This window comes from Sinocyclocheilus grahami, unplaced genomic scaffold (assembly GCF_001515645.1).
Source record: "Sinocyclocheilus grahami isolate Dianchi unplaced genomic scaffold, SAMN03320097.WGS_v1.1 scaffold772.1, whole genome shotgun sequence".
NCBI classification, from domain to species: Eukaryota; Metazoa; Chordata; class Actinopteri; order Cypriniformes; family Cyprinidae; genus Sinocyclocheilus; species Sinocyclocheilus grahami.
In genome coordinates this window covers 78,522-95,342 of record NW_015505951.1, presented here as the reverse complement: position 1 = coordinate 95,342, position 16,821 = coordinate 78,522, and the positions used below count along the sequence as shown (strand labels likewise).

General features: G+C 37.2%; 1 protein-coding gene across 1 annotated transcript in view; it reads right to left on the bottom strand.

Moving 5' to 3' along the window:
* Positions 1-16,821, bottom strand: part of LOC107561438 (unconventional myosin-IXa-like) — a 134,982-nt gene that overhangs the window by 92,370 nt on the left and 25,791 nt on the right. Inside the window, exon 2 of the mRNA XM_016245880.1 lies at positions 9,705-10,622. Within this exon, the coding sequence (XP_016101366.1) occupies positions 9,705-10,547 (843 nt within the window). The 5' untranslated portion in view covers positions 10,548-10,622. The remainder of the gene's footprint in view (positions 1-9,704; positions 10,623-16,821) is intronic.

Here is a 16,821-nt window from a genome sequence, read left to right as displayed (position 1 = left end):
AAAGCTTTTAGCTTTTAGTTTTAATTACTTTTTCTTATTTGTGTATGTTTGAATTATTTTTGCTTTATTTTTTGTTTTCATTTAAATGTTTTATTTTTGAAATGTTGTTGTATGCGTTTGTCATTTTTATTTAATTTCTTTTATTTTCTTAAATGTGTGTGTATATATATATATATATATATATATATAGTATTTATAGAGTTTTAGCTTTTAGTTTTAATTACATTTTCTTATTTGTAAGTCGCTATGGATAAAAGCGTCTGCTAAATGACTAAAAGTAAAGTAAAAGTAATAAAATGTAGTTTAACCATTAAAAAGGAGTCCAGAAAAAAAACGGAATCTTCCCCCCTCAAAGCCGTAAACCTAGGGGAAACACTGGGATGGTAATGCTGATCCTCTTACTGACAGTGTGCTTCATACGGTTAGTGGCCATAAATAAACAGGAAGTAACATGACAAGTGTCACACAAGAGCTGGTTAAAGGTGACATGGATATCTAAACAGCATCTAAAACCATGTCCTAAGCAGACAACAACTCATTTATCAGTCCGCAATGAAAGCAAACATGCTATGTATGTACAAAACCAAAACCAATAAAAACAGGATTTTTACACTGCATTCCATACAACTCGGAAAAGATTTTCCTATTTTTAATAAGCAGCAATATGACATAAGGTTTTAATTATTTTATTTTATTTATTTATTTTGGATTACCAACCTGAAAGAAGCATGTGCTTTTTTGGAACTTTCTGGCACCTATTTACTTGTATTCTACTGTATGGACAGAACTATAATTTTCTAGAAAATAGTATAAGGGTAAATGATAGGAGAAACTCAAACTGCTTTGAAACAATGTAAGGGGGAGTTTAAATGATGACAATCTTTTTTGGGTGGTGTATCCATTTAATGGCAGCAATTCTGTGTGGAGATGCTGAAGAATAATGCAAGCGTGGCCTTCACAAACACTCATGCATTATGTGTGTATGGACAAGAAGAACATCTGTGTCTGACTAAAACGCTTTAGCATGACTAACACATCACTAGTAATATTACAAAAAACATACAAGTACAGACTTCTTATGTTATTGCTAAATGCAAACATTTGGATCATCATTTTTAATTTCGACATGTTTGAAAAAGCTGGAATGAGGATGTGACTTTCCTAAATTGCATGTGTGTAATTTACAAGTTCCTGTGGCTACAAAATAGCTTAAAATGAGACATTGTTCAATAAAATGGGACATGCTTTTAACGTGGAGATTTATGTTTTGTGTGCTACTCAGGAAAAAAAAAAACTCTATAATCAATATTAAGAGAACGTTATATCCCAAACCAGCCTTCATTGACCATTCACAATATCTTAACTACTAGTCATCCTCTCGTCACTACAAGACATGGTGTAAAAAGCTTGATTAACTGTATAAATAAGGCACAGCTGTAAGGAGAAGAAAGCCATTCATTGGCATGGCCTGGTTGTTTACTATCTACCGTTCAACAATGCAATTCATGCACTAGTCTGAACATCTAGGTGAACTAAGTCAACAGTCAGTCAGGTCTTTTACAACAATAATAAACCATGCCAACAACGAATGAGCTTAATGATTTGCCATTTTCTTTGTCAGACCTACTAGCAATTCAGTTTACAAAAGTTCAGTCTTTCCAATTCTTTCTTTCCTTGTATGCAACCACAAGTGCTTAACGATGTTTGAAAGAAAAGAAAAGTATTTCAAAAAGAAAGTGAGGCACGTCCACACAGAGTGGACGAGATTTACCACACTGAGAGAAACTGACAGTTTGTTGTGTTGGAGTGAAACAAACCACACCAGGACCAGAGGTCTGTGGAGAGGCATGCAGGAGCCCTGGGAATGCAAGCAGGATGGATTCTTTTCAGAGACTGTGATGGTGCATTTCCAATTCTATTACAATGACGTTCAAAAAAAAAAAAGGATGTTTCTAAATGTAACAGCTGGGGGAGTGATGGTAAATTTCACATTGCTCTCTCTTCTAACTACTTTAATCAATCTCTCTCTACATGGATTTTTTTTTTCCTTTTGCTATTTGAGCAAAGGAGAATGTAAAACTCATATGTTGAAGTCTCTATTCACCACTTTAGACATTTACTCAACCACTTCTGAAGGACCATTGGTCAGTGAAGACCTCAACTGTCCAGTCCCGATAATGTTAGCTTGCATGTTGACTATGAAAACAGGTGAAACAAAATTCTACAAAATAAATGCTAACATGCAATAATGCTATCATATATCATATCGGTATACTACAGAAGACAGTATCTAGCAGAATGTTAATGACAAAAAAATAGCTAAATCTGATTGGCTGGCCAGAAGCAGCTGCAATGTGAACCAGACTTCATACTGATAGTCAGACGTCTGGCTCTGTGAGACTAGACAATGCATTGCCCAGTACTTCAGATAAGGATTTATCAGGACACCTGCACTGCGTTTACAACAGGATTCAGTGATTTCCGTGGAGAACTGATTAAAACCAATTTTAATTGATTTGACAGATAAAGTACAGAAGAGCTGGCTTAACCCTTTAACACAGTTACCACTTAAGATCCTGAATAGTTGTGACCCAACATGACAAATCAAAGACGTGTTTGTGAGAGGTGGCATTGTACACATTACCATGCTCAAATCACATCTGTAAAGAAGATTCAGGCTATGTTTAGGTTAATTTTGAGGAAGTCTGTTTTAAATTGACTATTGTGACAACATGATTTATCATAAATATTTATTACATTACTTGACTGGACACACCTGAGGGCTACCAAGCGATATCGACATGATTCAATAAATATTCACAAATTATGCCTTATTTATTTTGTGCTCAAAAACAGCAATACTAAGTACTTCAAAGGAAAACAGAAGATGTTGTCTCTTTTTCTCCAAATATATAATTTCAAATATAAATAAAAAAACAGCAATCCGACAATATTTAAGTGAATCCTTTATGTATTAAAAATGTTTTAAAAATACACATATAGAATATTTACTTACCCATAATTTGGGTTTATAATTTGTGGATTATGTTAAAAAAAATAAATTTCTACAATCTCATTCGTATGGTTTTCACACAATCTGCTTATGGCTCAATGACGATTAGGTTTAGAGGTGGACATTCAAAATCGCCACCTTGTAACGTAGCAGTGATTTCTCAAAAGATCAGGTTGGAGTTTCCACTAGTGCTGGGCGGTATGACCAAAAATTTGTATCACGGTATTTTTCAAAATTATACCGGTTTCACGGTACATGACGGTATTTTGTTTCATGCATGACCAGGTGTTAACCATATTTTCTACTGATTGAGAGAGGAAATACTGCAGTATATTGACTTAGAATGCCCTATTTTACTGTCATGAAGAGTGAATATTGTCAAAAAATACCACACTAAATAGTGACTAAACGACCCCTTTTAATGTTAACCAGGAGTCACTCATTTATAATCGCGGCATCGTCTGATAAAATCAACATGCATCTACACTAAAGAGCAGCTATGCGGTTGTTTTGGCTATATTACTTTTTTGTCTCATGCAGCGCACTGCTTGCGTCTGAGTAACAAACTAAAAACAACAACAAACAAACGTCGACTGCGGTGCGGCCAACTGAATGTGCTGCTTCTCTGCCGCTCACTGCACTGACACTTCTCCTGGAAAGTCAGACCTCGTGTTCGCGGGACAGCCCTGGCGAAATCTTCCAACTGAACCATAGCTAAGGTTTATCCAAAAAAGTCGCTAGGTTTGTCAGTATGAAAATTCTATGGGAAAAAGCCGCTAAAAGGGTCTGAAAGTTGCTAAATCTAGTGCTAAAGTTGCGCTTGTGTGTGTGAGACGCGGGAGCTGATGGCAGGGGGCGGTGGATATTTGTGGCGGTCAATGTGGGTATTGTGGATGAGTTCTTCTGTGTCATCACGTTCTATTAGTTCTACAGCTTCAGTTTCGGTACTTTCACGCTTAGTAACACATACAGCTGTTCCCTCACCACAGTGCGACAGTGAAAAGGGACCCCTTTCAAACAGTGTCATGTTCTGAACGTTGTTTAAGCGACATACACCGGTATTGCGGTATTTATACCAAAAATAAACACCGGTATTCGGTATGAACCGGTATACAGCCCAGCACTAGTTTCCACTACGTAAAATTTAAATGTAATGGTGTAAATTAGTATCCGTGTAAATTTAAATGTAATCAGATTATTTCACGTCAACATAATTTGACTGCATTAACAAACAAAAACTGGATTTAGTTTGTCTCATCTTTTATTCACATACTGTACAACTTTATAAAGCTCAGCAGCACTTGTTTTTAAACCATAAAAACAAAATGATCAAAATACTGTTGGCTTTAATACATACCAGAACATCTCTGCCAGGATAATGAATACTAACATACAGTAAATCCCCCAAACTCTGCCACCCCACCCAGTGCTAGCAGGGATTGACAATAATCCCAGTAGTGCATTAAGACTAATGACAGTAGGTATTAAAGATTCATTACAGTCTGCTGAGGAGGAACGGCCATGCTATGACCCGGGCTGACTCTCATATGGCTCTAGCTGGAATGTTTCTGTTGGACTGAAAAACACCAAGCCTCACTTAGGCCTGGAATCGAACCCAAGCAGCAGCCTGCCAAACTCCCAGAGACCCTTACCTCACACATCGTCACACAATCACACAAATACCTTTAAACCCACCGATTCACTGAAGTAAACTACAGAGCTGAGTGAGGACTGTGCCAAGGTTTAGATATTGCGAAAACTGGACTGCAGAAAATGACATAAGAGAAATCTAACGACCAAAAAGTTAACTACTTTTAAACCAGAAGTCCAAATGCCAAAAATAATTATGGAAAATTTTTCAAACTTGTACTATCAGGAAAAACTGAAACCTTTCAACACACAAGGTGCTTTCAAACATATTCTGTACAATTATTTGATTCTAAAAGAGGTCCATTGTGTGGCTACAACTGAAATGTCTGAATCATGAAACGGAAGTCTTTACTAACCATCTGATGCATTACAACGCAACACTTCTATGACTAAAGATACCAGCAGTGCACAAATCCCAAGCACCGAGTCAACAACTCTTTAAAAATGACAGCAGAAGGTTTGTTGGATGAATAATCCTCACTACATATTAGCCAACTCATAACACAGACTCCCAACTATCAACGCTACTGCTCTGGCAGAAAGCCAGCATGAGATGAGTCTTTGAAACTGATATTCTCACTCGAGCAGAAACGTTAAGCTTCAGAGAAGATTATACCCATAACAAAAGCCTGCTAAAGAAGAAGAAAGTGGCGTACAAATTAAAGCTCCTGCGTTTGAACTGCCAGGCAACACTTCATTGCCAATTCGAAATACATAAACACATTTCTAAACTTCTGTTATAGGCCTTGAAGAACAGGCTGCATCACATCAATGTGCCTTAAAGAAAAGTTTTTAAGGGATAGTTCATCCAAAAATTACAATTCTGTCATTAATTACTCACCCTCATGTCGTTCCAAACCTGTAAGACCTTCGTTCATCTTTGGAACACAAGTTAAGATCTTTTTGATGAAATCCGAGAGCTTTCTGACCCTGCATAGACAGCAACCGAACTAATACGTTCAAGGCTCAGAAAGGCAGTAAGGACATCGTTAAAATAGTCTAGGGCAGTGAATCTCAACCTTTTGGCATTCAGAACCATCCTCAAGGACCCCCTGAAACAAAATTGACTCGTATCATTCGTGTCTTTGGTGTTTTCACTATATTTTGGATATAGATATCCATTGCAGAATTGCTGTCATACGGCTCGCTCACTGAATCGCAGGCCGTCTCAGTGATCCGCCGTAAAACAGTGATTCTGTCCTAATTCCCTTGCATATTAATGGTGGAGTTCCCTTTAAAATCTTAAATGATTCCCTTTGAGCTAAATTATTGACCTGTTTCCCTTACAGCACCAAATGCAGTCAAGTATAATTCAAGTTAGCTGACTTATCCCGTATTTGGCATACATCATCAGCTATATTGGATTTTTCTTTCATGGGAACATGTCATGTCAAAATATACAAAATGTATACAAAAATGTATACTTTATACGGACCCCCTGGCCTTATGTCAAGGACCACTAGGGGTCCACGTACCCCTGGTTGATAAACACTGGTCTAGGGGTTCAACCGTAATGTTATGAAGCTACAAGAATATTTTGTGTGTGAAAAGAAAACAAAAATAACAACTTTATTCAATAATTTCTTCTCTTCCATGTGAGAAGAGAAGTCCTTTTTTTTTTTTTCAAAGAACAAAAGTCTTATGGGTTTGGAACGACATACGGGTGAGAAAATAATGACAGAATTTTAATTTTTGGGTGAACTAACCCTTTAACGTTTGTAAAAAAATAAGCTTCAAATCAATGCACAGTTGATCATACATCCAGAAACATAATTCTTTTTCTTAAGAATTACGTGAGTGGTTCTTGGCCATGAAACAGTTAGTTTCCATCATAAAGTTAATGTTCTGGAGGTGCCAGATATGTCTTAGGTTCTCCGCCTTCAGTGTAAGTCTATGGGAAGTGCAAGTCTGATATCTTAAGAAAGTAGCCTAATACTTGACAAGCCACATGATTTTAGGTATCACTCATGTCGGACAAATTAGCAAACACCACTAGTTAAAACATTAAAACTACACACTTGTACACCAGCCTTAACTCCCTTGCACTTATAGAGCTTCGGGCACAGAGTGTGTGTATAAACCGGCAGTGTTGTCATTAGAAAGAGTGACAGATGCATCACCTCTGTGTGAGTAAAGAGGAAGAGACGTCTGTGTGCTCGGCCACTACACACGCTCCGCATTAATCAGTAATGAGCAGATCCACAATCTCACTCTGCAAACAATTAAAGCCCATCCTCTCGACTCAAGAGCCATTCAATTGAGCCCGATGGTTGGACATTAACCCATATGCTTAAACATTTGCCTTTATGTAAGCATGCGGACAGCAAGTCAAAAAGTCAGATTATATCAAGTGTTTTAGATTGAAATTCCATTTCTACCAGTATGCACTGCACATTTTAGGCATCTCACTAATCTGACACAACCAGTTTAGTTCATAGCACTCTATACTAACAAGCTTAATCTGAGAGTTAAAAAAGGGAGACTGCATATGTGCTGTGCAGGAAGGCCTGCCTTCAGGAATTGCGCAATAAAATAGAGTTTTAATGAGAATGTGTCATTAATATTTTATGTAGTAACAATTTCATTAAAATCAATAAGGCACTCAAAGCTGTTCTGTATTGTCAATATACTGTAGTCCCAGTTGAAGCAGCAGTATATTGTGCAAAAAATAAATTTTTAGCCAAAAAAAATACAATGTTCAATGTTCACGTCGTTCTTTACCTTACAATAACTGGAGGCTGTTGAGCACTAATAAAGTACCATAAAAGTGTTCCATACAACTTGTGCACTTTGTTGCAAATCTTCCGAATCAATTGGATAGCAAATAAGGTTTAAGAGCTTCTGCAGCGGTGAAGTTTTAAGGGGTAAAAAATTTCTGACACAAAACTATCTTAAGACGACTTTCAATATGGAACTAGCTTGCAAGATCCAGTGATGTATAAACGGAGAACTTCAGATATTTTGCTAAACATTTCCTTGTTTAGCAATTAGAAAGACGTTAATAATGATGACATGATTTAATTTCATTTTTGGATTAAATATTCTTTCACTATAAAAGATAAAAATATTTCAGTTGGCTCAATTAACTTTAAATAAACTTTAGTTGAACCAACATAAAATTTTGATTTTTGACTTCAAAAATCTTTTACAGTGTTCAATTTTAAAATAGATCACAGCCTACAGTTACAGAACAAAAATCAAAAAACATACGCTGAAAATTAATAGTTACTGCATTAGTGAAGCTATATACCCAGAGTCTTGCCAAATAATAAACTACATTAGTTGGCAAAAGATGTTTATGTTTTGAATGATTATTATTAATAATGAATGGACTTTATAATAATGAGTGCACATTATGTCTTCTATAAAATGCCAGCAACAACATGCCAAAGCAATAGGCCACAAGAGGCAGTTGCTTTGATTTTATCTTGGCCTCTTATGGTTCAAGTACGCTTTAATAAATGTGTGCAAACTAATTCTTTTGATTCCAGCTTTTAACCTTTCATTCTTCCAGTAACAAAAAACCCTACCGGTAAACTACACACAGAAAAGCACTAACCACAGTAACATTGATAATGTTATCAAAACAGCCAAAACCTTGGTGACAAAAGCCATGTGGAATTCCTGGCATCACTGGAATCCACAAGAGCAGCTTTAAAACCTGTTCTTTTGGCTACATTATGACTGTAACATTGTACTGCATAACCTAGTGTTTGCCTTTCTAAACTATCATCACTCAAAGAGGTTATCTAGGCTACAAAACTGGAAGCAAATCAAAGAATGTGACAATTGCACACAACACAATAACTTGGTTTATTAAAGGTGTGCCGTTGAGTATTTCAAACAGAGGCCACAGCGCGAATGGCTCTCAGACCTCTAAGGTAATGCCTCAGGATTCAAAAGACTCAACCAAGACAAATGACGAGTTGTCGTGACAAGTTTTTCTGTTCACACTGAAACTAAAAATGCTGCATGAAGCAATACAAATCACAGACATCCATATACGCATGACGAGTTTAATATACAGATACCAAGCGTGACACGACAGGAATAGCAAACCAAGCAACCCACAGAATGTCTAGACACGCTGCAGTGGGTTACGACAGAACGTAATGTTTCCTAAAGATCAGATCTAAGTTCAAACCTATAACTTGCTGATAAATGGTATTAACCTTCCTGTTGTGTTCAGGTCAATCTGACCCACTCTAAATTTTCGAACTGCTTCAAATAGTGGTTAAATTCTTTATTTTTTGAACACATAGATGTGCTTTGGAAGGCTGTACAAATTTTGATATTACTTTTGTGTTGGGGTCAAATTAACCACACATTAGTTTCCATGCCAAAAATCAACACTTTTAAAACCAGCAAAAGGTAAGGTAAGGTAAAAAATAAATAAATAAATAAATAAAAATACCTTCACAGCAGATTGTCGAACACTAAAAAATTAAATACATGAGAACCTATGAAATTTAAGTTTCAAAGTAAAAATTTAAGAATCCAAGGAAATGCACGTTTTTTTTTTTTAAATCTAATTTTATCTAATGGTAACTTTTTACCATCCAAAACATATGACAGTTTGAAAACCAGACATAACCAAAATGCAAAGAAAAAAAACAACATAAACAACAAATACTTCTTAGACTAAGTACAAATAATGTGAGATACTATTTGCACCTCAGTGTGCAAATAATGACTACACATTTTATTTTGTGTCTTTGCAGCTATTTTTGAACAAACAATAAAAATAGATGTGGATTTTTTAATTTCTCATATTTTATATTTTGGTCTCTGACAAGTTATAATAAAAGGTTTTTGTTTTTGCGTGAACTTTTATTGTTTTTAATAGTGTTGATTGTTGGCAAACTGCATGGAAACAAATGTGGGACAATTTGACCCACAACAAAAGTTGTACCCGGTTTTTGATTATTAATACCTAATACATTTTAATAAACTTTGAAAAGACTTTCAGACAATTCATAGGTCTATAAAAACCATTCCCAACAACCTTGTGAAATATAAAATTTATATAATCAGCTCTTACCTCCAGCACTGGTCCGGCACCCAGAATGATCTGCTCAACTCCACTAGCAAAGCCTTTCTGACTTAGAGCCGTGAGATGGTGGATCAGGAAGTTGGTGCTTTGAGTCTTGCCTGATCCACTCTCCCCCGAAATAACAATGCATTGATTCTGCTTACTCTGCAGCATAGCATGGTAGGCCACGTCCGCCACCGCATAGATGTGCGGCTCCAGCTTGCCCAGCTGGTGATTATCATACATCTTAACATATTTAGGGTTATAGATAGGAAGGAATTTAAAGGGGTTGATGACTATGAGGATGCTGCCCACATAGGTGTAGATCTTCTCCTGTTTGAAGCGACTGCGCAGGTTGTCCAGCAGAGTCTTCTCATTGAGATCCGGCAGGTTACAAAGGTCATCGAAGTACTTCGGCAAGGGCTGCGGCAGGAAGCCCCGCTCCATCATGCGCCGCCGCTCTTCTGTGACCTGCAGCCACATCTGCAAGTTGCCGTAGTGGATGGAGCCATCGAGGTTCTTCTCTCGCAGCAGGAAGCGGTAGTCCTCGCTGCTGAAGCGGTTCTCCAAGGCCATGCGAGGCCACAGCATCATGCGCTGGACGGGACAGTCGGTTGGGGTGAGGATCCATTCTTCCCCGCCGAACTCCTTCACTTCTGCCAGGACGTAGCATTTCGTTCGATCTAGCTGCAGCCGATCAATGACCTGCTCGATGACCTCCGCGGCCGAAGTGATCTTACGGGCGGCGACGGGGCAGTAGATGGTGCCCTCTGCGATGACCCCTGGGTAGATGCGCAGGGTGAACTCAGAGTCCTCAAAGCGTCGTCTCCCGCCAACATCATGAACACTCATATTGGAGCAGCAGTTTCCATCAGCACTCACTATACATCCTTCAAACGGGCCGGGTACTGCTTCAAGACATTACAACTGCCAGAGAAAGAAAAGAGACAATGAGAATAAGAAAATAAAAAACAAATGTTAGTATTCAACTGGGTTTTCCAGTGGTTGATAATAATAGCTGTGTCTCATTTAGAAGGCTGCGCCCTCCGGAGGTCGCATTCGAAGGCTGCATACGTCATCGAGGCTGTCTCATTTCAGAAAAGCAAGTAGGACACTCCGAATGCGACCTTCTTTCACAGGAATTCGGAGGATGCATGCGGTGTATCCTTCGCTGCTACAGATAACCCACAATTCTTTGCATCGCAGTAAACAAACGTTGTTAATTTGAAAAATGTCGGCGCCGGCAGATGTACACACAAGCGCAGATGTGGTTTACAACTTACCTTAAATCGCCTCGGTAAAAACGGATAAACTTTGTTTTTAATATCCTCCTCCTTTTTTTTCTCTAACAGATGTCTGCAGCTCCTCAAACATTGAACAAAATAAAACAAGTAAAATAAAAAAAATTTTTCAAATTACTTTCCAATTTTAGAAATAATTTTCCTTCATTTAAGTAGTGTGAGAGCGCAAGGATGCTCTAAATGTGTTGGCATAGCAACGTGATACTTCCTGTTTCTTTTTCCGCCTGTCCTACGAAGGCCGTCTCGTTTAATTCTAGGTTGAGGACACTTCGTATATGCATCCTACAGAGGATGCGACCTCCAGAGGATTCGACCTCCGGAGGGCGCAGCCTTCTAAATGAGACACAGCTAATATCTATTAATTACAAGAGACAACACATTATTTTGAAAAGTTGTTGAACAGTAATTTCACACAATATTTAGTCATATAAATGTGAAACCATTAATGTCCATAACCCACAGACAAAGCTGTCATTAAACACTAAACAAGCGACTGTCCATTAGGGGCAGTCGTGGCCTAATGGATAGAGGGAGTCTGACTTGTAACCCGAAGGTCGCGGGTTCGAGTCTCAGGTCCGGCAGGGATTGTTGGTGGGGGGAGTGAATATCCAGCACTCTCTCCACCCTCAATACCACGACTGAGGTGAGACCCTTGAGCAAGGCACCGAACCCCCAACTGCTCCCCAGGTGCCGCAGCTTTGGGTGCGCGTTCGTTCACTACTCACTGCTGTGTGTGTGTGTGTGCGCACTTGGATGGGTTAAATGCAGAGCAAAAATTCCAAGTATGGAACACCATACTTGGCCACACGTCACATCCTTTCCTTTCCTTAACTTTGGAACTAACCCCGCTCGTGTTAATCAAGTAGGCAAAGTTATCAGCTGATCTCAAAATATGTGCTCCCAATGGTTCAAACATTGTATCCTGAAGATGGAGCCATGTATCAGGATGATAACACACAAATACACACAAGAAGGCTGGTGACAAGAGTGTTTTGATGAAGATGAAAGCGAAGGTGAACATCTCCCATGGCCTGCACAGTCACCAGATCTGAATATTATTGATCCACTTTGGGGTGTTTTAGAGGAGCGAGTCTGGAAACGTTTTCCTCCACCAGCATCACATAGTGACCTGGCAACTGTTCTGCAAGAGGAATGGCTCAAAATCACTCTAGCCACTGTTCAGGACTTGTATATGTCATTCCTAAGACAAATTGATGGTCTGTTGGCAGCAAAAGGCGGCAGTAATAAATTACTGTGGTCTAAAATAAGTTGTTTCAGTTTCATTGTCCAACCCCTGTAGACTGTAGACGCCCTTGGCACCAACAATACACAATGCTTTTGGGAAATGTAGACGTATCTATCACAAGCAAATATATCACTAATGGAATAATACATTAATGGACACAAGTAACAAGTTTAATTTGTAAGGATACATGACATATCTGTAACCTATATAACCTATATACATATAAAATACCAAATTCTACGAATGAATGTGCATTCAACAAGACGTAACGGTGTTTCAGGGATATTTGAATTACAAATTTTCAAAACAGCAATGCATTCTGAAGAGAGAAACAGATTACAATACAACTTTGCATAGGCTAAATAGTATGCAAGCAGTCTTTTTTTTCCATCATCCATCAAACACGCTATGCATTTGCAGACATTGCAAAGCATACATTTCTGTCTGGATATCTAAATATTGTGTATTCATACACAGTGTTGGGGGTAACGTATTACAAGTAACGCGAGTTACGTAATCAGATTACTTTTTTCAAGTAACTAGTAAAGTAACGCATTACTTTTTAATTTATAAGAGAATATCTGAGTTACTTTTTCAAATAAATAACACAAGTTACTTTTTTTTTCCATTTTATTGATTGACAGCTCTCCTGTACCCATGTTGAGAGAAATCAGAAGATGTTACAGTTCTAAAATAAATATGAATATGCATTCATTCATCTCACTCACACAAAAAAAACACACAGATTTAGTATTCCTCAAAACGAATAAAAAAATGCAACTCAGAATATGACGCAAACCTGCAATAATTAAATGTTAAACAACACAAATATCCTTTATGTATTTAATCCCATTCTATTAACCAATGTCTTTGCTTCTGACCTTCGATGATCCAGTTCAACCGTACTAATAAGCACAAATTACTCTAGACAAACATTTGTGTGTCTTTTTTTATTGTTGAAGTGTGTTGAAATTTCTTCTTCTGCATTCTACTGTACGGACGTAAATTTACATTTCCTTCATCCTGAGGCTTATTCATTTCACTTTTGGTGTGAAAAGGCTTTTATATTTGCCAAAAATAGAACTTTTTTTATTTTAAAAACAAACAAGCAAGCCCTGTCCAGATTTAAAAAGTAGCGCAAAAGTAACGTAATGTATTACTTTCCATAAAAAGTAACGTAATTAGTTACTTTTTTATGGAGTAACGCAGTATTGTAATGCATTACTTTTAAAAGTAACTTTCCCCAACACTGTTCATACACATGTTCTCTTTTAGCAAGAGTACACTAATTAAGTTAGTAATCCCACTCATAATTTCACAAAACTAACAAACCAAAAGATAAAGTTAACTGATTAGCTACAGCTTTTAAGTGATTAAAACAGACTGATTTAAGAGTTGCCATCAAGAATGATAGCAGGTTTGTGTTTCAATAAACACTGGGTCACTATCAGCTCTCAACAGAGCACAGAAAATCAGCCGGCTGCCAAAATCACCAGCTGCCACCTTCTCTAACAGACACACAATAACTTGATTCACAACCATCCACTTAATAATGCCTGAATAGTCTCCAAGGCTTACTATTCATTACAGAAGCCCTGTGTACATTGCCGCAAAATAAAAACATGGTAATTGCTTTGTTAAATTACTATAAACGGTACATAAATGTCAATGTTTAACATAATACATCTGACTTCGCAATAAACGCCCAACAAACTAGTTAATTTACTGAAATAACACCCACAGGCCTGTATTTGTTTGAAGCTAAACAAATCATGACTCTACCTTCAGTCTTCACACAATCTGATGTGTTATTTCAGGTGAGGGCACAGGCTATCTTTTAAACAACAACTCAAACACTAACAGCCTTCGGTGTTCCAATACAGGAGCCCGTTCAGGAGCAAGGCTTTATTTATTTGTGCTTGTGAGGTCAATGTGGCTCCTGTCTGCTGGTGCCCATCTCTCACCAGGAGCCAATGAGCCTCCCTCTTGTGTGGCTGAGACTGATATCTGGAGTCCAGCCAGTACTCTCAGGTGCACAGACAGGTCTCACTGAGGTCTCTGTTCAGTCCTCCATAGTATCGTTATTGATATAACAGACACAATCTACACAGGGACATTTGCAGCACACTGGATTGTGTTGGATGAGAAATGGGCTTGCATTTAGACATCTTTTAAACATCAGGATTGTTTCAGGGCTTAACTGCAGTCCAAGACTTGTTCAAAAAGAATGTTTGGATACCATTTGTGGAAAAATAGCTGTTAAGGAAATGGATACCAGAGAGTGTTATGGCAAAACTAACAGATCCTATCATCCTGTAGCTGGTTTCCAATACTCTGGCTATGTTTAGGAACACTAGCATAGCTTTTGTGTACTGTGCAGCACATACTGCATTCCATTTTTAACCGCATGTGAAAAGCAAGAAAAATGCAACCAATAATATTCTACAATGCTGTCACATAACATCAATACATTACAGGTTTAACTTACCAAGAAGTGTGCAGTCATCATCCAGCAAATAAATCCTATCACTTGACATTTCTAATCTAATTTTATTAAGCTGTTAAAAGCAGCACCTTTTAAAACTAAAACGGTAAAAATGAGGATACCAAAATAAAAGTGTCTTCATATTTAGAATCTAAAATGATATTTTAGAGATATATTTAGTATTTATTGAGTTACAGGCATACAAAACTTTGGAAAAAAGCATATTTTTGTTACTCAGACAAGTATGTATGCAATTGTTTTGATAGAGGGAAAAATATAAATTTCTAGTTTCAACATTGTTTGTTCTTCAGACATTCCTCTTTAAAAGAATAAGTATCAGCTGTGACCCACATTTGAAAATGTGCAATTTAACAATTTTACAACTTAAATTTACTCATGGGCCACATTGAGATCCTGATATCTCTGAAACTGAATTACATTGAGATACAGGCATGCAAACTTTAGAAAATAAGCGGGGGGGGGGGGGGTTTCTTCATATTTTTGAATGGTCACTATTGGCATATAATGCAATAAGGATGGCTAAAGTCTTTTTTTTTTTTAAGTTTCTGAAATGTGGTAGATTTGACAGTATTAATATACATATTTAACACTAATAATTTATTTTAAATCTCAAAAGTAATATCTATCTGCTGCATATTATAATGTTGTGATAACTACTTTATTTAAATGTAGTGATTTTATTTGAATTTGTTTAGAAATTATAGTACAGAATTTTAATAGTGACTATTTATTGGATAATAACATGACAATACTTATCACCTTAATGGTATTACACAGAATTTCAACATTAGCGCACAGCACAAATTAAAGGTGCACTGCACTATGGTATTCAGAAAATATATACTGTATATTGTGCATAGTGTGCATACTGTATTCTCATATGTCATCATGTATAGTGAATATTATATTACTTTAAATATACTTATATAAAAATACAGTAACAAATGTGTCAAATATTTAACCAAAATTCACTCTAAATATATCAAAAGACTACGTCATACTTTCTGATTTCTGGCTCACAACACAGAATCAAATGAGCATGCACACATAAACACTCATGTCCACCTCAGTGCACTCTGGAGATTGCATAAGGAGCCATAAGGAGAGTATTAGAGGTGCACTTCGCTGAGCTCTCTGAGGATTTGGGGACCTCGCAGCAGAGCAGATGGTCAGCACACTACTTAAAGGATAGCAACAGATTTAGAGGAAGATTCTGCTCCTGGGTCCACGCTGCACCTTATTTACCATACCAGCTCAATCAACTAATGGCTACAGCCTGAGGACATCAGGAACTTCACACTTCACAAACTTGATCTAGTCAAAAAGAAACCACATATTTAAGAAATTCCAAGAAAGGAGAGGATACGATTTTTTTCCAAACGAACACAGGTTGGGTCACATAGTAGACGTACCAGACATTTTGAGGCTGACAAACTTGGCAAAGATGTTCTATAATCTTCCTTTAGTATCAGCAGGGCATTCTTGAAGAAAATAACTTGAAGTGGACAGTGAGGGTTTGGGCCTATGATCAAGAGTGTGAATCTCTTAGCAGGAATTTCCACTTCTTTGTAACCAATCTTTATCACATGTGAAGGGCTTTCTGAAAGATGTCCTTGAGAATGCATGAGAAGTGTTGCAACTTTCATGGACAGTGGATGAGTGTGGCTGGTAAAGCTGGAGGCTTCTGGGACCCAAACAAATATAAAACAAATAGGCCTAATAACACATGCAAATTATATTTGAAAGAAAACAAAGCCTATTTTTGTATCATTAAATACAGTAATGTTACTGTATTACAGTAATAATATAATGAGAATCACCTTTAAAAATAATTGGAATAGAGTGCAGTCAGCTTCTGGAAGTAAAAAAAATAATATTTGCTTCGTCTTTGGTGTGCACACCATTAGTCTGTTTTTCCAATTTTCAATCACCTCATAGCTGGCTGCTTTGATTCATAGCTTATAACTCTTAAACGAAGATTTTTTCTTTAATCCTTATGGGAATATATATATATTATATATATATATATATATATATATATATATATATATATATATATATACAGAGGGTATG